This window comes from Electrona antarctica (genome assembly GCF_951216825.1).
Source record: "Electrona antarctica genome assembly, chromosome: 6".
Lineage (NCBI taxonomy): Eukaryota > Metazoa > Chordata > Actinopteri > Myctophiformes > Myctophidae > Electrona > Electrona antarctica.
In genome coordinates, this window is record NC_136811.1 from 5,424,821 (window position 1) to 5,449,709 (window position 24,889).

The 24,889-nt window shown below is 43.8% G+C and overlaps 1 protein-coding gene across 1 annotated transcript; it reads left to right on the forward strand.

Annotated features, from left to right (window-relative positions):
• Positions 1-304: 304 nt before the first annotated feature.
• On the forward strand, positions 305-11,595 carry LOC306924412 (immunoglobulin superfamily DCC subclass member 3-like; the record flags this gene model as incomplete). Its single annotated transcript, XM_079502907.1, has 7 exons — positions 305-329; positions 2,615-2,780; positions 3,712-3,962; positions 5,474-5,638; positions 7,042-7,230; positions 7,756-7,872; positions 11,476-11,595. The coding sequence occupies 7 exons, from the start codon at positions 305-307 to the stop codon at positions 11,571-11,573; spliced, it is 1,011 nt and encodes a 336-aa protein (XP_079359033.1). The 3' UTR covers positions 11,574-11,595.
• Positions 11,596-24,889: the final 13,294 nt, after the last annotated feature.

Consider the following 24,889-nt stretch of genomic DNA (forward strand, 5'->3'; position numbering starts at 1 on the left):
AAAATAAATGTCATATTTGACCACCACTCTGACAGCTGTCTGATGCTCCACACAATGTACACAAATTGAACATACAGTAAATAATCCAAATAATATTCCTATTTCTGACTAATACCACGTGATACAAGACATCAAAACGGTTGCATTGTGAGTATGAATGGACACACTGAAATATTCTCTCACTCTTCTATTATAGTTATAGACATAGACGTAGACAAGTGACTGACGAAAAATACATGGAAACTAAATGAAAACTATTCAAGGGACTGAAATGAGTTTGCTGCCAAAAACACAACACTGCATGATGTCACCGTCTCCTCCTACAAGCTGTAACGCGCCACTTGTAGGTCTGCTATTTTTGAAAAATAGCAGACCAACAAGCTCGTAGCGTGCCACTTGTAGGTCTGCTATTTTTGAAAAATAGCAGACCTACAAGCTCGTAGCGCGCCACTTGTAGCAGACCTACAAGCTTGTAGCGCGCCAAAATAGCAGACCTACAAGCTGTAGCGTGCCACTTGTAGCAGACCTACAAGCTCGTAGTGCGCCAAAATAGCAGACCTACAAGCTGTAGCGTGCCACTTGTAGGTCTGCTATTTTTGAAAAATAGCAGACCTACAAGCTTGTAGCGCGCCACTTGTAGGTCTGCTGTTTTTGAAAAATAACAGACCTACAAGCTGTAGCGCGCCACTTGTAGGTCTGCTATTTTCGAAAAATAGCAGACCTACAAGCTCGTAGCACGCCACTTGTAGCAGACCTACAAGCTCGTTAGCAACTACACACACCTGTTGCAAGGTCCCCTTTTGGTGTTTTAAACGTTTACTGGGGACCCCTGGTGGTCCACGGACCCTGAATTGAGAAGCACTGGTATACATTCTAAACATTTGTATTCAGTCAGCTTTTATAAATGTCATTTTAAACGTGAAAACAGACTGTTGCGTGCTGCTGTCTGGTCGTGTGCTTCAAACCACTGTGATGCCGCATTAAACTACTTTTACTGGGGACCCCCTGGACAACCCCCAATGGCCCCTGGGGGTCACCGGACCCCGAATTGAGAAGCACTGGTATAGATTCTAAACAATTGTATTCAGTCAGCTTTTATAAATGACATTTTAAACATGAAAACAGTCTCTTGTTATAGATATTATAGTTGTAGTTAAAGTACACAGTGTGAATGGCCCTTAACATAACACCAATGCTGAATAGTACTAGGGAGAACATGATAGTATCCGTCCATAGACTGGCCTCTGGTGACCAGATAGGACCATTACTACATTAAGGACAAGTATACAGCCTACTGTACTGTCTTCTAAATTCTGACAGTTTTCTGAAATACCTATGATTTCTGTATTAGTGGTGCTCAATATTTCATGCCAAGGACCACAAAAATGATATGTAATTGGCCTCCGACCCCCATCTGAAAATATGTTGTTCCCCCTAGGTCTGCTATTTTGGGGGGCGTCTGTCTGTCTGTCTGTCTGTCTGTCTGTCTGTCTGTCTGTCTGTCTGTCTGTCTGTCTGTCTGTCTGTCTGTCTGTCTGTCTAAAATAGCAGACCTACAAGCTCGTAGCGCGGCACTGAGTGCCGCGCTACGAGCTTGTAGGTCTGCTATTTTGGGGGACTGTCTATCTGTCTGTCTGTCTGTCTGTTTGTCTGTCTGTCAGTCTGTCTAACAATCTGTCTTGTCTGTCTGTCTGTCTGTCTGTCTGTCTGAAATAGCAGACATACGAGCTTGTAGGTCTGCTATTTTGGTCAGCACTAGTTTTGGCTGTCCAATTAATTTTAGTTCCTCTTGTGTTTTTGCTGCAAAAAAGCGATTTATGAGAGGTTTAAGTCAAGCACTTTGATGCTGTCTGTTTATTAAAGCCACAGGCTCCAGCGGTGCCACGTTTTGAATGTAGTAATGTTCAGCAACTACAGACTATAAAGACCATGAATATATTCATGGAAAAAATGAGAATCGTGTGAGAATCGTGATCTCAATTCTTGTGGATGAAAAATCGAGATTCACATTTGATCAAGAATCGTGCAGCATAGTACATACTACATAGTACATACTACATAGTACATGCTACATAGTACATACTACATAGTAAGCTATATACTACATAGTACATACATAGCCTACTCAGTAGGTCCTACTGTATACTACACACTCTACACCGTGCAATGCATATTATTACACACACTACATACTTAGACTGCGAAGCAAACCATTTTGGAAGACTTATTTATTCATCTCAGAGGTCAACTCATGCCTTCATGTTTTTGGGGTATAAACAATGACCTCGTGAACAGATACAATTAGTGCAATATCACTTATATACTTAAACATAATGTATTGTAAAGTGTGTCTGAATAATCCCGTGAGGGATGGACTGCGAAAGGCAGCCAGACACGGAAATAAAATCATATACAGATGACCTATTTGGCTGGCCAATTGAAACACTATATAATTGATTTATATTTTATTTGCATAGATTGGCCAGAGGTGTAGGGTTACAGCATAACATCACAAAACCTTTACTTTCCAATTACCTATCTTGTGTTTATAAGTTCTTTAAAAATCCATCTGCCTCTCTCTCTCTCTCTCTCTCTCTCTCTCTCCCCACTCCAGCCCCCCCAGAGTTCCAGCAGTGGCCTCAGTCTGTCTCCAGGCCAGCAGGGGGCAGTGCAGTGTTCACCTGCACGGCGCAGGGCGTCCCCGAGCCTCACCTCATCTGGCTGAAGAACGGCAAGATCCTGACTCCAGGAGACAACGTCAAACTCACCAACGGCAACACGTACGTACACACACACACACACACACACACACACACACACACACACACATGCACACACATGCACACACAGCACACAGTCATTATCATCATTTCTCCCAAATTCCATATAAGATAGTGTAGCGACTCTGCTGGGAATTCTGGGTAAATTACATCTCTGCCTCTGGTCATCTGGGGATCGTTATCGGTATTTGTATGAAATAAGAACTGGACAGAATAACAAGAAAAAAAGGTGTTCAGAGTTTGAATTATGCAAAGAAAGCACATTGAAACATTGCTAACAACACCAATGGTTTAACTTAGGCAGAGTTCGGAAAACAATATTTGAAGGGTTGTTATTTTGATCAACATTTGCCTATTATCTCTCCTATATGGCACCCACATCAATACAGCGATTCCTGTTATGGACGATTCAAAATCGATTCATAATTTCCAAAAATCGATTTATTTTATTTTTTTTTCTGGTTACAGTTACAGGAGTTTTCACTACATGGTGATAGTCTGGGGTCCGAGAGGCTAAATGTCATCAAAATGGTGGTCCGTGGCTCAAATGCTGAATTAACCCATTTTGGGCGGGAACCCCTTTTGGTGTTTTAAGCATTCTGTTATACTTTAGCTATTTTGGAAAAATTGTGAAAATGTGGCACAAATCTTCGAATATATATTATTACAGAGTGAACGTTTTTAACTCAAATCTTTGCTTTTGGGGGGCGGGGCGTCCCTGGAACAAACATATTATTTTCAGATGGGGGGCGGCGGCCAATTATATATTTCTTTGGGGGTCCTTGACGACGACTGACATAGAAACACGAGGTTTTTCAAGAAAACTGTCATGATTTAGAAGACATTTGTAGAACCGTCCTCAGGTCTACATGGGTTTGAAAAAAGGGTTGAAAACGACCGATCTAACCCGACTCTTTGTCTCCCTCTGCAGGACCCTGGCCATAACGAAGATCAAGGCGGAGGACGAGGCCATCTACCAGTGCATCGCCGAGAACAGAACCGGCACCAACCAGGCGTCGGCGCGCCTGGCCCTCTCACAGTCCACGCTGCTCCCGCAGTCCCCCGCCAACCTCAAGGCCACGCCCCTCTCCTCCACCGGCCTACAGCTGAGCTGGGACCACCCCGCCCCCGAGCTGTCGGAGCACATCATTGGCTACGTGCTGCACATCAGGATGCTGGGAGGTCGGTTGGGACACATATTTTTATAGCTGCAGAGAATTGACCATTTGCAAACCGTGGCCGGCGTCTTGCCATCAGAGTTTGGAAGCACTCGTTTTCAGTAAAGCAATGTCTTGCTGCCTCCTTCGTTATGTGCAAATTCAAAACAGGTGGTACGCGGGGCGGTTGAGTGATATCTAACGAGCGCTTCCAAACTGCAACACTTAAAATAATCACCTGCAAGGACAGAAAGTAGCTCATAACATGTCTACGGTGGAATTTGTATGAAACAAACACTTTGAGGGTAGAAAGAGGATAATTCAAGCTTTTCGTACAGCCGCAATGTTGACGTTGTTTAATACAATCAGATAGGGCTTTTCTGTTTGGATGAATGGGCTGTCTATGGGAAGTCGCACCTTGTTAGCACCCTGCCATTAAATGATATGGTAAGATGGCCGCGGTCTGCATATGCTCCATACACAGTGAAATCCTTCGTGTTCGTTTATCTCTGAAGAGCGTGTGCATGGTGGAACCAAATTGACATTGTGTAGACTGAAGTTATGAGTGTGTTTTGTATAAAGAAGTTAGAATTAAGGGCATTTATTTAGCCACCTTTCTCCAATTAATGTCCATTACGGTCACCCATTTACACGCACATTCACACACCGGTGGCGGAGGAAACCATGCAAGGCACCGACCTTATCATCGGGGGCAGTTTAGGGCTTACTATAAGTGTCTTGCTCAAGGACACTTTCGCACGAACCCGGGTCACCCTAAATAACATTTCCAACCCTGAATTACATTGATACTAGCACCTTACATTTATTTATATCACATTACGCTACGTAAATACCGGTATGTAAATCTTCCCCCTGAGATACAGTACGCAAACTTGAGAGAACACATTTTTTATGACAGAGTGAAAATAACATTATTCATATTCTGGGGGGAACATCCTTCAAAAAAATTGCAGATCTAAAACGCATCACAAAGTGACGCGTTGTGAGCTTGTAGATCTGCTAATTTGGCAACGTTAGTTTAGATTGAGGAAGAACAGATCAATACGAGTGCAACACACACCATAATGTATTTGTTCCCTGACAACAAACCTCGGTGCGCAGGCTTTGATTGACACCTGATGACCCCATACTTTAGTGTTGATTTCGTCAACTAAAACTATGACGACAAATGTTTTTTTCACTGACGAAAACTGAATGAGGACTGAATAAAAACTAAGCTATGGTGACTAAAACTAAGACTAAATCTAAGACTAAATATACTGTAGAGCTGTGAGGCGTTGTGAGCTTGTAGATAGGCTATTTTCAGCATGCAACCAAATCTAAAATCAGCCATTATGATGCCTTCAAGGACTAAATCAAGTGTAGATTTAGTCGACGGAACTCCTATGATAGTTAGACTAAAAACACTAAAACTTTTCAGATGTGACTAAAACCGAAAGACTAAATCAAAATGTGTGCCGTCCAAAATCTACCCTGAATGTGACCCCTGACCCCTCCTCTGCTGTGTGTGTTCAGAACCGGACAGCAAGGAGCTGCAGGAGGCGGTGAGCAAGGACACGTTCCAACATGAGTTCTCCACCCTGGAAGCGGCCACCACCTACTCCATCTACCTGAAGGCCTACAGCCCACTGGGAGCCAGCCAGCAGTCTAACACCGTCATCGCCACGACACTAGGGGGCGGTACGTCACCTCTGTCTGGAACTTGTAGCACTACCATGGAGTTTTGTCTTCTGAATCCTGACAGTTTTCAGAAAAACCTATGTTTCTATGTCAGTGGTTCTCAGAGTTTTTCATGTCAAGGACGTAATTGGATGTAATTGGCCGCCGACCCCCATCTGAAAATATGTTGTTCCAGGGACTCCCCCAGAAGCAAAGATTTGAGTTAAAAACGTTTGCTCTGAAAGAATATATATTCAAAGATTTGTGCCACATTTTCACGATTTTTCAAAAATAGCAGATCTACAAGGTCGTAGCGCGGCAATCGGTGCCGCGCTACGAGCTTGTAGATCTGCTATTTTTCAATAGCAAAATATAACATAATGCTTAAAACAGCAAAAGGGGTTCCCATCCTGAATGTGTTAGTGTGAGGAGATAGAACAGAGATCGGATCCAAAACTAAATAATGTTTGAAAATGATCAGTGAAAACATTTAGAAAATATATGGATGGAAATGTTTAAATGCTATTAATTATATAAAGTAAATTATGAGAAAAACTGTATATAAAAAAAATAGCCCTACTGTGTTTTGAAAATTGATTTTCAGAGTACAAAATACATTTCCATTATACATTATTTGAATTCAGTACATTCTATAATTGTTGAAATGTATGCTAAATGTACAGTACCTCTCACCTCCTCACCTTCTTCCTATCGTCTTCTCCTTTCCTACCTCCTCCTCCCTTCCTCACCTCCTTAGTTACAGTGCGTGTGTGCGTGCGTGCGTGCGTGTGTGCGTGCATCTTTTTGGTCAGCCAGTCAGCAGCAGCCAAACAGTTGTTTGTTGTTGTTGTTTTTGGCAGCAAATTTTGATTTTAGTTTTAGTCATAGTCTCATGAATAGTTTTCATTTAGTTTTAGTCACATTTTAGTCACCTGGAATGTTTTAGTGTTAGTCTAGTTCTAGTCGACAAAATATCATCAAGATTTTAGTCGGCTAAATCTACAGGTGATTTAGTCGACTAAAATGTATTTTGGCGGGCCTTGATGCCGTTGTAATGGCTGATTTTACACTTGCTGAAAATAGCAGATCTACAAGCTCACAATGTGTTGCACTGCAACGTGTGGTGAGCTTGTAGACCTGCTATTTTCAGCATGCAACCAAGTGTAAAATGACTTTTTAGTCTAGTTTTTATTTGTCGACTAAATTGTCAATATATTTAGTCTTAGTTTTAGTCATCGTAGCTTAGTTTTCATTTAGTTTCCATTTAGTTTGTCAGTGAAAAAAGGTAGTTGGCAAACATTTTTCGTCATAGTTTTAGTCGACGAAAACAACAATGGTTGATGGTCTCAATTATAAAGTCCAGTCCAGCGTCCGTCTTGTCCTTTATACTGTCTTCCTGTCTGTCCGTCCGTCCGTCCCTCCAGTGCCGTCCGCTCCCAGCTTCTTCACCAAGGTGTTGATCCAGACGGCCATGCAGGTGTACTGGGAGCTTCCCAGCAAGCCAGGCAAGGTGGAGGGCTTCAGGCTGGGATACCACGGGGTCCCCAACGCAGACATCCAGGGAGAGGAGACGTTCCCGGGACAGATCAACACACACACCATCTCACACCTCGGTGAGTCAATCTGCTCTGTTTTAGTATTCTAACTTAGCAAATGCTTGTCAATATCTGATGTGAGAAAGCACGCCAGGACTGATACAGGGAAAAATAATGTACAACTATATAGGACCCACACAAGGGACACCTTTACCTGTACAATTTTGCGCTCAAACTTTATTTTTTTCCTGCCTTGATCTATCGTATCAGGGTATTCAGTTGACAAGAGCTCACAATATAAAGTTTCAATATTTCACTGATTTATTTCAGTGCAAGTAATTTGATCTTAATGGGTTTTCCTTTCATAATTTCCTCATCTTTTATGTTTTGTTGTGAAGCAATGTATTGTATCGGAAAAAAGTATTTTTAATGTTTAATGAGAGCATTAAACGTACTGGGATATTTTCGTTTTATAGAAAATATACAGTAGAGATTTTCGTTTGAATGAAACGAATGCAGACCAACAGTACGGAACATTAGGAAGAACAGCGATTCGTTGATGTTACGGATGAATGAAATCCTAACCATGTTTTTCCACTGCAGAGTCGGCTGCGATCTACGAGCTGAAACTGGTGGCGTTCAACGGGAACGGAGACGGTCCCCCCACCACCAGACTGGTCTCGCTGGCCGAGACCGGAACCACTGACCAGAACAATGGAGGTAAGACCACCTCGTCCACACGCTGACCGCATGACTCGACCAAAAACACGCTCGCCCCCCAGCGGTTGTTGCATTCGTTGTTACTGAGGTTAAACGTCTTTAAATAAATACTTTTTGAAAAGTGTATGAGGAAAATGAACGGGGAATTATTTTCCGGGTCTCTCAAGGGGGCGGGACTGCGACGCTATAGGCATATAGTTTTACTGAAGTTAAGGTTAGTAATACGTTTAGGATTAGGCAATTGGCATATCATTTTACTTAGGTATAAGTTTTGGGTGCAGCTAAGCCGGCTTTCTTGTGTTTTCATCCTTGGTGATGCATTGACTGTATGTCGGAAAGTGCTCTGTGTTATTTTCATGTCACCAAATGAAATCAATCAATCAATCAATCAATCAATCAATCAATCAAGGCATAGTTTTACTGAGGTTACGTTTAGGAATAAGCTTAAGGTTAGGTTTTGGCACCATTTACTGAGGATACGTTTAGGAATAAGGTTAGGTTTAAGCATAGTTTTGCTGAGGATATGTTTAGGAATAGCCTAAGGTTAGGTTTAGGCATAGTTTTACTATGGATACGTTTAGGAATAAGGTTTGGTTTAAGCATAGTTTTACTGAGGTTACGTTTAGGAATAAGGTTAGGTTTAATAAGCATAGTTTACTGAGGATACATTTAGGAATAAGGTTAGGTTTATTAAGCATAGTTTACTGAGGATACGTTTAGGAATAAGGTTTGGTTTAAGCATAGTTTTACTGAGGTTACGTTTAGGAATAAGGTTAGGTTTAATAAGCATAGTTTACTGAGGATACGTTTAGGAATAAGGTTAGGTTTATTAAGCATAGTTTACTGAGGATACGTTTAGGAATAAGGTTTGGTTTAAGCATAGTTTTACTGAGGTTACGTTTAGGAATAAGGTTAGGTTTAATAAGCATAGTTTACTGAGGATACGTTTAGGAATAAGGTTAGGTTTATTAAGCATAGTTTACTGAGGATACGTTTAGGAATAAGGTTTGGTTTAAGCATAGTTTTACTGAGGATACGTTTAGGAATAAGGTTTGGTTTAAGCATAGTTTTACTGATGATACTTTTAGGAATAAGGTTTGGTTTAAGCATAGTTTTACTGAGCTTAGGTTTAGGAATAAGGTTAGGTTTACATGAATAAGGTTAGGTGTACATGTGGGCATAGTTTTGCTGAGGTCACGTTTAGGAATAAGGTTAGGTTTAGGCATAGTTTACTGCATAGTTCAGGCATAGTCAATACAAACAGGTATTGCCGTTTAGGAATATGTGGTGGCGACCGTTCCGAGGTCGAGTCTTCTGGTGTTCCTTCCGACACGTAGACCCACCAGATACTTTGGGTCAGCAACCTTTTTGACATCAAGTGCCATGTTTGTTATTTATCGTCCAGGTGGTCAGTGTAACTGTGACCATGTTTGCTATTTATTGTCCAGGCGGTCAGTGTAACTGTGACCAGGGCAGCGAGGGATCAATAACAGGTGTGGTGATTGGGGTTCACATCTCCATGGCCTGCATCATCTGCTGCCTCCTCTTCCTCATCTTCGGTTACCGACGAAGTTAGGTTTAACTTTCAGCGTTAATTCCGTTGACAAAACACGTTTGTCGACTACCTTTTTTTTCACTGATGAAAACGAAATAAAAACTGATAAGTTATGAAGATTATGATGACTCAAAGTATGACTAAATAATATATTGACAATGTTGTCAAAAAATAAATAAATAGAGAAGTCATTTTATGGCTGGTTGCTGATTTAGAAGACATTTTTTTTTAATTACATTTTTACATTTTTTTCCCGACATCAGGCCTAAATGGGAGCGTCTGATAAATGCTTATGATAGATAATTTTGGAGTTTGGCGGATGGAATTGTCAATTTTCCCTTTGGCCCAGACCGTGTTCATATTTTGTCATCTTGCCCTTTTGTCATCAGTACTCCTAGCCTACTGCCTGTTTACTCTGGGTTGTTCTCCTTATCCTATTGATGTCATGTCACCATCCACAGGCCTAATCATCTCAGCCCTATATTATCCTTTATATTGTTTTATCATATATATTATGGGTTGCCTGACGCCAAGTTAAGATTCACTGTCTGTCCCCAGTCAAAAGTTAACTCGCATACTGAGAGGTCTGTTTTGATGTGGGACTGCATGTATTTGACCTTGGTGGCTAGTGAGAAAGTAGATAGGAGTATTTCTCTCTGTCGAAAGAGTTCACCGCTAGCAGGGAAAGAAATGTTATCTTCAGGTTGCCATAGCAACGCCAGCCTCAGTGCTTTCCCGGTCTATGGCCCTCCATGACGGAACTAAGGAAGCTGTCCCGATATCAGTCTCATCATCCATGTGCTGGTCCAATGAGCGCTTGACAACCAGTGCCAGTGTGGTATAGTGCGGAAATGAACTATCTATTCAGCCAATGAATGTGTATCAACAATTGACGTATTCTACAGTATTAATGCCTGTGAAATGAATTGTTCGAGAGAGACTACCCTGTGCCTTTTGGTGGTACAGGGGAGAGTTATTTGGCTGTATGTGAGTATCATTCTGTCTCTCAGATCTGGAAAATGAATTAACTAAACCATAATGCTCGGACTGGACAATCATTCTTCTGGTGGACTCATCTTTTTAATTGGGTACTTAAGGTATTTTTCTAAAAGAGTATTTCCTGCTTAAAGTAATCATGTTAAAGCTAATTGTGAACTTGGTCATCTAAAAGGTTTGGAAACCATTTTTACCATTGTGGTGCTGAGTATTTATGTGTACTCTTTGAGTACTTTCTCAAAAGTATTTGTATAGTTATAGCTCTGTGTAGCTCAGTAATTCAGTATTATACAGTCCTTTATATCTTTGGTGAATCATTAATTGTCCCTTCTGCATTTTATATGCAACTAATTAGCCTTTTCTTATCTTAAATCTTTCCAACAGCTTACATTGTAAATTGTAATCACAGTGGCATTAACACAACAGATTATTATTAATAATGACTAAACCATGTCAACACATTTCACACATCATGAGCTCATTGCTCAGTGATATGTGCGTCTGTGCGTGTGCGTCTGTGTGTGTGTGTGTGTGCGTGCGTGCGTGCGTGCGTGCGTGCGTGCGTGCGTGCGTGCGTGCGTGCACTCAGTGGAGGGCAGCGCGCTGACGGTTAACAAATGACGACAAGTTTAATGAATCAGGACAGTTTCATTTGAGCAATAAAACATGACATACCAGACAGGGTGCTCTCTCCCTGATTATTGGCATGGCTGTTGCTGCGCTGCGGCGCGGGCACCGTGCCAAGCACAGTGAGTCTGTCTTGTCTGTCTATCTGACACATTGAGACATGAATACTTATTTGGAGTGAAATAAAATGGTGCATTTATTAACCCATTTAGACCTGAGGACGATTCTACAAATGCCTTCTAAATCATGAGTTTTGAAAAAAACGCATGTTTCTATGTCAGTCGTTCTCAAACATTTTCATGTCAAGGAGCCCCAGAAATATGTATGTATTTGGCCGCCGACCCCCATCTGAAAATATGTTGTTCCAGGGACCTCCCCCAGAAGCAAAGTTTTGTGTTAACTGTGTGTGTCTTGTCTCTCCACAGTTTCTTCTTCTGTAAGAAGGCAACCCAGAATGGCTGGGCGCCGTCACAGGAAGGCAACAACGGAGGGCTCCCCCCGGGACACAGGCCAGCGGCCCTGAAAGAGGGCGTCATACATATGCCCGAAGCTATAGAACTCATGGCACAGGTATGGGCGTTTGTTTGGCACACTTAACATCTTTATTTGCGTTCACAAACAATAGTAGATGCACAAACGTGTGGCTTATGGCTTGGGCAAGATACCCTTTTTAATGTATGCTCTATTGCCCTATACGCACCTGTCTCTAGCCTTCTGATATATCCATGAATCTATTTTAGTTTTTTGCCCACCCCTAATCACGTGTCATTGATCGTGTCACCACTCCTCCCTCCCACAGCGACGCGCTCCATTGGCTGTAGGACGAGACCACGCCCCTCCCTCATCCTCCAACAACTGCCACATTCAGGTGGAGCAGCAGCAGCAGTCTGGCACAGGCACTGGCTAACTGGCACACCTTAAGTTAACACCACCTACCATTACCCCCTACCTATCCCCCCCAAAACCCTACCTGCCCCCACCCTGTCTCCAACCACCCCTACCTACCCCACCCTATCTCCAAACACCCCTACCTACCCCACCCTGACTCCAACCACCCCTACCTACCCCACCCTATCTCCAAACACCCCTACCTACCCCACCCTGTCTCCAACCACCCCTACCTACCCCACCCTATCTCCAAACACCCCTACCTACCCCACCCTATCTCCAACCACCCCTACCTACCCCACCCTGACTCCAACCACCCCTACCTACCCCACCCTATCTCCAACCACCCCTACCTACCCCACCCTGACTCCAACCACCCCTACCTACCCCACCCTATCTCCAAACACCCCTACCTACCCCACCCTGACTCCAACCACCCCTACCTACCCCACCCTATCTCCAAACACCCCTACCTACCCCACCCTATCTCCAAACACCCCTACCTACCCCACCCTGACTCCAACCACCCCTACCTACCCCACCCTATCTCCAAACACCCCTACCTACCCCCACCCAGAGCCTTAGATATAGACAGAGTTACGCAAACTGCGTTCACTTCATTGGGCCAGTCCAATGGCGGCTCTTCTACATAGACTTCTATTGAGCATGGGGACAACCAACTGTAGTAATTTTGTAGTAATAGTACAACATAAACATGACAGAGATTTAGTTGTTACTGTACAATACTTTAAAACAGTTGTCATGTTGCACACATGCTTAAAATAGCTCTTATTTGCGCCGCCCTCGTTGAAAACAATGTATTTCCAACTCCAGCTTGTCTCAGTTCAGGCTGCATGAACAGCGCTCGAGCGCTCTGTTTCTGCCCCCTCTATATCGTAACTCTTCTATTAGATGGCTCTGCCCCCACCCTGTCTCCAAACACCCTTACCTACCCCACCCTGTCTCCAAACACCCCTACCTGCCCCCACCCTGTCTCCAAAACACCCCTACCTACCTACCCCACCCTGTCTCCAACCACCCCTAACCCCGGAAACCAGCTTCGTCCGCAGTGTCTCCGAGCTGCCAACCAAACCTTATAGAACCAGATCTGCCTAAACGGGAATGAATGAGAAATTATTAAGTTTGAGGGTGATGAAGATGAAGATGATGATGATGATGCTGTACTTGCCTGAGGAACGTCCACAGAGTGCCTTCTGCCACAGAAGGATACAAGACGGACATTTTAACCGAACGTCGATTTCAGCTTTGTTGACTTCCCGTTGCCGTTTGTGTGCTGTACGGTGAAGTACGAATCGACGTTCCAAATTATAACTCAAATTTAACCTCCAGCGGTCATCAGAATTCACATCGATTTAGTTTACAAATTATTACAAAAACATATCGTTGTTCCTGGTGTGACAGAAGGCATCGGACGTTGGAGCCCACAATGCCGCGGAAGTTCCTCGTTAAAAACCAAAATATTTACCCCCCCCCCCCCCCCCGGTTCTGTTTGAGTCATTTCTTTTTTTTTCGTTTTTTTCGTCACCGACGGTGCCAATTTCCAAGTTTGTGCCAAACTTGAGGCCTTCGAGCCCAGTCTGAGCGGTGGACAGGGGGGGTCTCGGAGGTCCACGAGAGGTTAGTCCCGAGTACGGGACGGTTCGTGTCGGAACCTCCCGAGGCCCCCGAACCAAAGGGATTCCGCCCGGTCAGCTGGCGAACACAGAGCAAACAAGGTCATTATGGTGATGACCCTTATAGCCTCCTGGCAGGACGCTGCAGACCCAGCTGGTCGTGTCTCCTCCCCTCCCTCTCCCCTCCACCTCCCCTCCTCGCTCCACCTTTCTGCCTCCACCGCCGCCAAAACTCTTTACCTCCAAAGATAGCTACCTCAGCTCGGCGCCACCAAATGCCACAGCTAGCCAGGTAACCAAGGTAACGGTGCCTCACGCTGCTCGTTTAGCAGATACCTACCTCAGAACCAAAAGGTCCCTGTGAGCGCGCCGCCGCGCGCGCGGGGCCCCTCCGCCTCTTTGAAGGTCGTTGTTGCTTTTTTTCCCGTGTTGCCGATGCCAGTGTCCTGTGTGCCCAGTCGCTGCCCGCCCGTCCCCGTCTCTCGACGACGCAAAGTTCCTGTTGAATTCCTGCCCTGAGAAGAAATGGGAGCCTTTCGTGTTGTTGTGAATGTGGCTGGCCTGAACCCCCTCCTATCTCTCTCTTGCCTCTCAAAGCGGAGCTCATTGAAAGGAGAACTTTGTGACCTATTGCTACCAACGCTATAATTCCTGCTGGATGAGCTGAGTTGCACCTGCGGCTCGTTATGATGACGACGACGACGAGAACTCGGTACTTCCTTAAAGGGCCGTTCCAGTGCACGTCGCTCGCCTATACGAGAGCGCTTTACGTTCTCCTAGGCGAGCGAACGAGGTCTGACGGAGAGCCGAGGAAGATGTCCCGACGTCGCCTGGGATGGAAGAAAGAGAGCGCCAGAGCAGAGCTTCAGTGAGGACCTCCATGCTCCACAAGGTCCTTCTCATCGCTGCCACCTCTTCACTTCTTATCCATCCATCCTTTTTGGAAGATTATACAAAGATGCCTTATATCTCCAACGGCCGGAGTTCAACTGTGGCATGTCTGTCTGTCTGTCTGTCTGTCTGTCTGTACGGCTCAAAAGCAGCACCTCCACCCTGGTTAGAAGCAGGTCAGAGGTGTGCTTATTATTATTATTAGTATTATTAGTATTATTATTATTATTATCCCATACCAGAACAGTGGTGGAAAAACTACTACATGTGTTTACTTCAGTACTGCAATATAGAAGTATTGGCATCAAAATGTACTTTAAAGTACCAAAAGTAAAAGTAGTCCTTATAGACAAATTCACAGAGGGTTGCCTGGGTGCGGCCATTACTGAGGTGTACCATTAAGCGCAGCAGCACTGATTAGCTACACCTGGCCTACGGAGCACCTGCTCCATGGATTACACCTCAGTAATGGCCGTGCCCAGGGCACCCCTCTGTGAATTCGTCTATACAGAATGTCCCGTTTGAGGGTTTTCAAATGTATAAAAGTCTTTTAAAGTCTGTTACTTTTAAAATAGACAAAATGTACACAGGACTGAAGTGGTTTATGCATGTTTTGTAACGATTAACTAAAGCTGTCAAAATGGACGCAGTGGAGTAAAAAGTGCAATATTTGGATTTGAGATGTAGTGTAGTACAATACAATGGGAAATTGGCACTCAAGTATAAGCCAAAGTGTGCTGTACTTAAGTAAAAAAAACCAGAACAAAGTAGTTTAGGGATAAGGGACGAAAATAGAGCCCTTTAGTTGCTTCTAAACCACCGTAGCAGAGCAGACAGTCATGCTCTCCTAGCTCAGCAGACAAACAGACAGACAGACAGACAGACGCCAGTGGGAGATGTTTAACTCTGCAGCAACATGAGGACATTATGGACTGACGTGTGTGACGTGATGTTCCTCTCTTTGTGATGACGGAGGAAACGGACACGCTTCCAGGCCTCCCCCCCCCCCCCCCCCCCCCCGTATGTGTGTGTTTAAAATGAAAATACTAAGGAGCTACTTTTGCCAAGATTCCATTTAATTTTCTTAACTAATTCCTGATACTTTCTGCCTAAAAATGTACAGGACATGTTCTTATACACTCTCTATAGCTTTCTTTTCTTCCGTAGAGCTCAGTTGCAGCCAAACGTCCCCCCCCCCCCCCCCCCCGCAAAAAAAAGTTATTCTTTGAAAACCGAAGTCGCAGGATTTCCAAAGATCTAAGATTGACAGTTATCCGTGAAGATTTGTTTCCTTTTCATTTCACTTCATTGTACTTGTTTTTTCTTGTTACCATGACAACCTTCTGTAACAAAGACCTTGGAACAGAAATGCTGGTCGATGAAAGTTTAACCAAAAGATGAAATGTTGTTTCAGTGTCACTGGTAGATTTTCAGTTTTCATTAGTTCTCTAATACGTCCCTTTTCAACGTGTCGTACGTTGATTTCAAGACAGATCGAGAAGTCGTATATTTTCATATTTTTGTCACGAGAAGACCACTTTTTGTATGGACGGAGAGAGAAAAACGTAATTGCCAAATAACTGTCTTTTGAATAGTAGACATATCCTATGACCAAATGCCTCTTACAGATTCTAACATATAGATATTGAAATACGCTTTCTGCTCTCTTTTAATTCGTGATAAGCACAGGAGTGTGTGTGTGTGTGTGTGTGTGTGTGTGTGTGTGTGTGTGTGTGTGTGTGTGTGTGTGTGTGTGTGTGTGTGTGTGTGTGTGTGTGTGTGTGCGTGCGTGCATGCCGGTAACCTCCCATTAGTCAGACCACACTATCCCTAACCTAACTCCAACATCACAGGAACCACGAGTGATTTTTAACCCGCAGCACGGATTAGTTTTAACCCGCCACGCAGGCCCCACTAACAGGAAGTCTTAATTATGGGCAGTCGTGTGTGTGTGTGTGTGTGTGTGTGTGGGTGCGCACGTGCATAAGTGCATGCCTGCGTCATGGTGCCTGTGGTGTGTGCGTAAGTAGGTGCATGCATGCCTGCGTCGTCGTGGTGTGTGTGTGTGCGCGCATAGACACATGCCTCTGTCGTGGTGCCTGTGGTGTGTGCGTAATTAGGTGCATGCGTGCGTCGTGATTGCATCCGTGGTGTGTGTGTGTGTGTGTGTGTGTGTGTGTGTGTGTGTGTGTGTGTGTGTGTGTGTGTGTGTGTGTGTGTGTGTGTGTGTGTGTGTGTGTGTGTGTGTGTGTGTGTGTGTGTGCGTGTCTCTCTCTCTCTCTCTACAGGCCCGTGTGTGTGTGTGTGTGTGTGTGTGTGTGTGTGTGTGTGTGTGTGTGTGTGTGTGTGTGTGTGTGTGTGTGTGTGTGTGTGTGTGTGTGTGTGTGTGTGTGTGTGTGTGTGTGTGTGTGTGTGTGCGCCTCTCTCTCTCTCTCTCTACAGGCCCATTTATTAGAATTAAAAGCCATTAGCAGGTCAGCAATGTTCACATTATGAGTCAGAGAGCGATAGCTCTAGTAGCTCATATGAATAATGAAAGACTGTGGACTGAATCTTTATTTTCTCCGGAGGATTTGTATTCATGACTCATCACTTTTTTCCCCAGATTCCCTGACATGAAGCGAGTAAGCTGTTCCTCTGAGAGAGTGAAAAGCCATGAATCATTCTCAGTGGTGGACACACAGTAACAACAGTACATTTACTTGAGTACGGTGCTTAACCTCTGTGTCATTTTACATTCCAGTTAACGTATACTGAACCGTCTTTCAGAAAACTCTGTAGGCTACGTAGAGAACAGCTTTTCTCAGGCATCTCTGTATTGACCATTTTGCAGACCTCGGCCCAGGGCCGGATTAACACCTCTGAGGGCCCCTGGGCACTGAAGCTCCCTTCACATGCACATGTCAATCTTTGTGTGCGCGCATATCGCACACGCAATCTTTTTCCTGTTTTGGGGTTGTTTTATGCCGTTTTATTGGCCTATTTCCGGTCGCCTACCCCCCCCCCCCCCCCCCCCCGGAGTGACAGGCAATCTAGCGCATTGTTGCTGCTTTACATACAATTGCACTTTTCAGCTGCCCTTCTCACCAACAATAAAACACTATTCTTTTTAGACACCATTTATTTCATTCGGATTAGCAGGGAAATTTTCTGTGGAGCTATATGAAAAAAGGAGGGGGGGGGGAGGTTAGGGGCCCCTGGGCACGTGCCCATATGGTAGATCCGGCCCTGCCTCGGCCATCTTGCCATCAGAGTTTGGAAGCACTCGTTTTCAGTATAAAGCAATGTCCTGCTGCCTCCTGCGTTATGTGCTAATTCAAAACAGGTGCAGGTACGCAGGTGGCAGTTGAGTGATATCTAACGAGCACTTCCAAACTGCAACACTTAGAAAAAGAATCACCTGCAAGGACAGAAAGTATAGCTCATAACATTTCTACAGTGGATTTTTATGAAACAAACACTTTGAGGATAGAAAGAGGATAATTCAAGCTTTTCGTACAGCTGCAATGTTGGTGAGTTTGACGTTGTGTAATACAATCAGATAGGACTTTTCTGTTTGGATGAATGGGCTGTAATGGGAAGTTGCACCTTGTTAGCACCTTGCCATTAACTTATATGGTAAGATCGCCGCGGTCTGCATATATGGTCCATTGATGTCCGTCGTCTATTTTGTATTTTGCATCTGTGGTCATATATGGACCCACTGAGCAATATAGTCGGACGGTAGCCTCGGAAACCCAGACATAGCCTATAGTCGGCTATTAGACATATTTAAACATGGTCTAAAAATGTACGTTTTTTTACGTCTATATATATAGACATATATATATATATATCGTTGAAATTATGTTAAAATGCACACTTCAGCCAGCTGTTTGGTGCACGCTGCAGGCCTTTCCTACTTGAATACACCTTGTGGAAGACGCGTTTCATTTAAATGTATTTCATACAGTATACGGTATGCTACAGTATGCATTTTTATTTGAATGGGATGTGTTCGATGTTGTTGCTCCTTCTTGTACTGGAAGCAATGAAGTAAATACACTTTTGACATCAGTTTACTATCTTATTATATATGGGTCATGGTTCATGCACATCATTGGATTCTATGTTAATGGCATTTTGTACGTATCTCGGATACATGCATGTGCAAATAATACAGAAAATGGTGTGTACGCATGCAGGCACACAGGCAGGCACACAGGCAGGCATGCACGCCCGCACGCACGCCCGCCCGCACGCACGCACGCACGCACACACACACACACAACCTCAAACTTATGCTGAACCAGTGTGATGTGAAAAATGCAAGCTAAACTGCATAGTGACGCATTGCATTTGCACTGAAAACTAGGCCATATCACGGTTTCACATTGAGGTGTATCTGTACATTTATTTGGGGAATGACATCCCTTAAATTGTGCAGAAAACCAGTGTCCAATTTGCATCATGGGGCGGCGGTGGCTCAGGGGTAGAGTGGTTGGATGGTAACCGCAAGGTTCCCAGTTCGAACCCTGTGGGCTCCCCCAGAGTTAGTGTCGAAGTGTCCTGGAGCAAGACACTGAATCCCTAATTGCTCCTGATGTGCTGGTTGGTGCCTTGCATGGTTTCCGCCGCCATCCGTGTATGAATGTGTGTGTGAAGGGGTGAATGTAATGCACAATCTATGTAAAGCGGCTTAAATAAAAAGTGCTATATAAAAACCATTTACCGTTTAACATCATCGTCACCCATGAAATTAGATTTTCACAAGACGTGTTCTGAGTTGATGGAAAATGCTGCAGGTACAAAGGAGCATTTTGACAATAAAATATATTTGTCCTCTCTCCACAAAGAGGTCAGTTAGAAAATCATTAGGGGGGGAAAAACAAACTTATCTTTATCAAAGTTATCAATGCTGTTGACTATCCCTGAGATGCAGTTTACCCACCCAGTCCATATGCTGTGCGCAACACAAGAGACTCTCACAGTACGTCGACATAGTTACAGGCGGCCTGGGCCATGGCTCAGCGGTCCAGGCACCTTGGCCGGTAGCCTGGCAGTGTGCCGCGGGTTCGACTCCCGATCCCGACGGCCTTTACTGCATGTCACTCCCCCATCGCTCTCCCCAATTTCCTGTCAGCCTACTGTCTGTCCCTCTATAAAAATAAATAAAGGTGAAAGCCGCGAAAAAAACATTAAAAAAAATATAGTTACAGGCAACATTGATACTGTGTAGGACAATACAAGGAAACCAGGCATACTGTAAATCAAGGTATGAAAAGCAACGCACATCCTCCATTGGTGCTGAGCCAAAACTGTAGAAACGGTAAACAATAGAAAGAAAGCAGGGGCTTGCAACTCACTTTAAGATGCTCCAAACTTTATTTAGCGACAGGCAGGCAGAACATCAGAAAATTTAAAGACATACAAATATACAGTACTATGCAAAAGAAATGAAAGAAAAATAAATATCATATAAACGGTTAGAAATCAAACAAAACTAGAAAAAGTGCCCTTCCGGGCACAGGTCTCCACCAGGAGGATAGGAGTGTGTGTGATGTTTGCCAATATTTTTAGGAGGATGTTTTTTTTTATTTGTTTTTGCAACAATTTTCTTCATTTTGTTGAGGAAATGCAGAGCCAGATCACTCATAGCATCTCTGAGGATAGAATTCTGGATGAGCAGGACATGTGCAGCATTTTGTACAAAACGGGCCACTCCTGAAAACTTTGGAAGGCAATCTTAGCCAATCAGTGTACAATCTGAGAAATCCAACAGACTCGTCTTGATCACATGACTACAGAGATCATGTGTACCGATTGCCATTTCTTCATACGCCTTTGATGGCAATTGGATGATTTGAGGCATTTTGTTCCAAAAATGTGTTTTGCAAAAATCAACCTGTTGGTGGCGCTATAACAGGCCAATGTGAAAAGGGTGGGATATATTCCTCAGCCTAGTAAGAACATGTGTGAAAGATTTCACGTAAATTGCATGCTGCGTTCATGATTTGAGGCTATTGTTCAAAACGGGACAATCTTGCAAACTGTGAAAGCCAATTATAGCCAATTAGGATGGAATATGAAATATCAGACAGATCCGACTTGAGCACATGACCATAGAGATACTGTGTAACGATTTGTGAGATTTTTGGACAGAATCTGGAGGAGTAATATCAAAAAATGTGTTTTACAAAAGTCGGCCTCCTGGTGGCACTATAAAAGGCAGATGCGGAAAATGCAGGTCAAAGGTTTGTCCTTGGCCTCTAGGGAGTGTGCATGCAACGTTTCACGCAGATCGGTGCAGTTTTAGGTAAAAAATGTGAAAGCTGCCTCATGGTGGCGCTATAACAGGCCGTTCTGGAAAATGTGGGGCAGAGGTTCATCGTTGGCATCCAGGGAGTGTGTGTGCAACGTTTGGCATCGGCCGGGTTAACGGTGCCGGAGATTAGCTGTACACAGACGGACGAAAGGATACACACACACACACACACACACACACACACACACGGACGGACGGAGTGCAAAACATACTCTCTCCCCATGCCTTCGGCCTGGTGGAGACAATAACATGTACAGCAGAGGCAGGCACGGGGTTACTTTGACATGTGACTGTGAGCTCTGCAGCAGTGGGCAGAGAGTGGATGGTGAGTGGGTGGAGAATGGGTGGAGTTTAGTCAGGAAGCAGAGCAGAGCACTGAGTCAAGTCATTGACCTCACGGCCATAACCAGGTCAGCTAGCTAGCCAGCCACATCCCAGACGGTAAAAGCTGTCCTCAAAAGTGGATCAGAGTGGACCGAAGGAAGTGAACAATTTGGGGGTTTTAAGAGCGATGTCGTCCGACAGCTTTTCAGCTGCTGTGTCAGAGAAGGGAGAGATCTACCAGGCAGCCATGCTGAAGCAGCCTGTGATAAAGTTACACAGAATAGGTATGTGCATGTTTTCATGTCACTGTATAGACTTTGATTTCATCTTCAACAGAAAGCACATGTACACAAAATGTTGTAGATTTAGAGTAACGGAGCAATGCTTCCTCCTAGCAATAATCTGTAGATAATTTAAATGAAACAGCATGAGGAAGCTGTGTGTGTGTGTGTGTGTGTGTGTGTGTGTGTGTGTGTGTGTGTGTGGTGTGTGTGTGTGTGTGTGTGTGTGTGCGCACGCGTAACTGTAGATAAGCACTGTGTGTGTACAAAGAGTATGTTTGCACATCATCAGTCATAGAGAGAGAGAGGGAGAGAGAGAGAGAGATAATGTTCAAACGGCCTATCTCTGCCTATCGTCAAAAAATCAGACCATTATCAGCTTTTTTTTAAAACATTTTATTTGTGTGTTTTTTCCCTCTCTCCTCATTCTCCATCCCAGATGTCTTTCATCTCAAACAAAACCAGAGAATTCATACAGGAAAGAAGCCCTACCACTGTGACCAGTGTGGGACTAGATTCAGCCAGAAAAGTATTCTGAAACGGCACCAGAGAATCCATACAGGAAAGAAGCCCTACGGCTGTGACCAGTGTGGGACTAGATTCAGCCAGAAAAGTATTCTGAAACGGCACCAGAGAATCCATACAGGAGAGAAGCCCTACGGCTGTGACCAGTGTGGGAAACGGTTCAGCCAGAGATCTGATCTCAAACTTCACCAGATAATTCATACAGGAGAGAAGCCCTACCAGTGTGACCAGTGTGGGACTAGGTTCAGCCAGAGCATTACTCTCAAACGTCACCAGAGAATTCATACAGGAGAGAAGCCCTACCATTGTGACCAGTGTGGCAGCAGGTTCAGCACGAGCAGTGTTCTCAAACGTCACCAGAGAATCCATACAGGAGAGAAGCCCTATACCTGTAACCAGTGTGGAATTAGGTTCAGCCAGATCAGTAATCTCAAATATCACCAGAGAATTCATACAGGAGAGAAGCCCTATGGCTGTCACCAGTGTGGAAAATGGTTCCGCACGAGCAGTACTCTCATAAATCACCAGAGAACTCATACAGGACTCTCTAAAGATGTAATGTAGTCAGAAAGCAGGGAACACTGGTGTAGCTGATCTACAAGCTCCCTCGTGACATGTTGTGAGCTTGCAGATCAGCTATTTGTGCGTTAAAACAACATTCTGAGTATACAGTAAATGTGTTTGCACACTGGTGCGTTTGTCAGAAAAGCGGAGCACACGAAATTCGCTCTGATATTCGGGTCCGAAGACCCAGCAGTGTAACCTGACTCCGCCAGATGGGGCAGCAGAGAGTACACTGGGTTCCCCCCTCCTGCTCCCATCTGAGAACTCTCAGGCAGACTTGATGCCTGGCCACAAAACGGCCTGGCCAATCAGCAGCAGCTATCCCGCCTATAGCTGCTGCTGATTGGCCAGGCCGTTTTGTGGCCGGGCATCAAGTCCCATCTGGCGGAGTCAGGTTACCAGCAGTGTGCAAGTGAAAGCTCCTTAAATCTATAAAAAAAAAATTAGCCATGGTACATTATTTATATTTGATCGGGTTATTGGTTAATAAAGCCTAAAAGAAAACCATTCCAATGATTACATTCCAATGTTACAATGTTCAATGCCAAAAAACCCAATTAATGTGTTAATCACAATTATTTATGTGACAACGAATGGTCAAGTAAAATGATGGTGACATAACGCCACTTAAAGCCTAATATGCATCCATTACAAAGAAACAGCCGATGTGTGAGATTGTAGATCGGCTAACATGAATAATTATGCTGTTTATTTGGCTTCCGAAGTAGTGTTAATTGTGTAGATAAAAACGATAACAAAAATGTTTTGTTGACTATATCCTTTTTCTCTCCCCTGAAAACTAAATTAAAACTAAGCTATAGTAGTGACTAAAATAACGAATAAAAACTAGACTAGAATATTATGTTAGGTTTAGGCTCAGGTTAGTGAGGTTAAGGTTAGGTTTAGGCTCAGGTTAGTGAGGTTAAGGTTAGGTTTAGGCTCGGTTTAGTGAGGTTATAAGGTTAGGTTTAGGCTCAGTTTAGTGAGGTTAAGGTTAGGTTTAGGCTCAGGTTAGTGAGGTTAAGGTTAGGTTTAGGCTCAGTTTAGTGAGGTTAAGGTTAGGTTTAGGCTCAGTTTAGTGAGGTTAAGGTTAGGTTTAGGCTCGGTTTAGTGAGGTTATAAGGTTAGGTTTAGGCTTAGCCATAAAGCATTGAGGCATCATACATCTAAGGCCTCACTCAGACCTTTACTGCATTGCTGTATGCTTGTTGGATGAATGTTGTGTAGTGTCATGGCCGCCCCAATGCATTTCCAATGGGAGTCACATGGTTTGACACAACATTTGTGTTGTATGAGGGGGAGGGGCGCAGCCGAAAGCCATACAATAGCTTGTAGTCCAAAATGTGGACTACAAACCATGTGACTTCCATTGGAAATGCATTGGGGCGGCCATGACACTACACAACATTCATCCAACAAGCATACAGCAATGCAGTAAAGGTCTGAGTGAGGCCTATGCATGACCTGGTTTAGGGTATAGGTTTAGTGGTTGCATGTTTTACTTTAAGTAAAAGTATCACTACTGCAATGTAGAACTACTCCGTTACAAGTAAAAGTGCTGAATTCAAAATCCAGTACAAAATGTGGCATCAAAATGTATTTAAAGTACCAAAACTAGCAACTAAAACTGAATAATAAAAAAAAGAAGTCAAAACGAACTAAAACTAAACAATAATGAAAAAATCTAAAACTATTATAACCTTGTGCTGCCAGGTCAGAACATTTAGTTTTGTTTTCTTTCCCCTCTCAAAGCTTCTTCAACCCCTTCTTCCCATGGTACTGTCAGCTCCACAGCGTATGGCGCAGCGTCTTGCTGCTTTATAGACCACAGAAGCATGTCTGTCCGGAGTGTTGTGGCCACTATTTCTGGGGGGAAATACATTCTCCAATCTGGAGCAGACTGCAGAATGCTTGCATCCTTTGATGAGCCAAACTAAATGGAATGCCTACAATTCCAGTGTTTGTCAGGGTGGGGGTCCCCAGGGTGGGGGTCCCCAGTGTGGGGGTCCCCAGGGTGGGGGTCCCCAGTTCAAATATGTTATTTTTTTTTCCTTCTTTTTTTTCTTAATCCGCACCAAACCTGGAAAAGTCTTCTAAATATGCAAACACCAGAAAAACACTATGACTTGTTCGCATTGGGGTCCTCCATTTTCAATTCATCATCAGAACATTTAAAGACATACAAATATACAGTACTATATGCAAGAAATGTTACTGTTATTATGTGGTATATTATGAATCATATAGCATATTCATTATACAACTACTTGAGTATGTAATGTTAAATTAGACAAGGCTCACAAGAGGTTCTTTCTTAGAGAAAGTCTGTTGACTAGACTTGTTGTTTCAGCTCAAAGACAGTCCTTATTTACCATTGTAGCCTAAATAATGTTTACTCTTCGACACTATTGTTTTGTAGGGCTTTGCT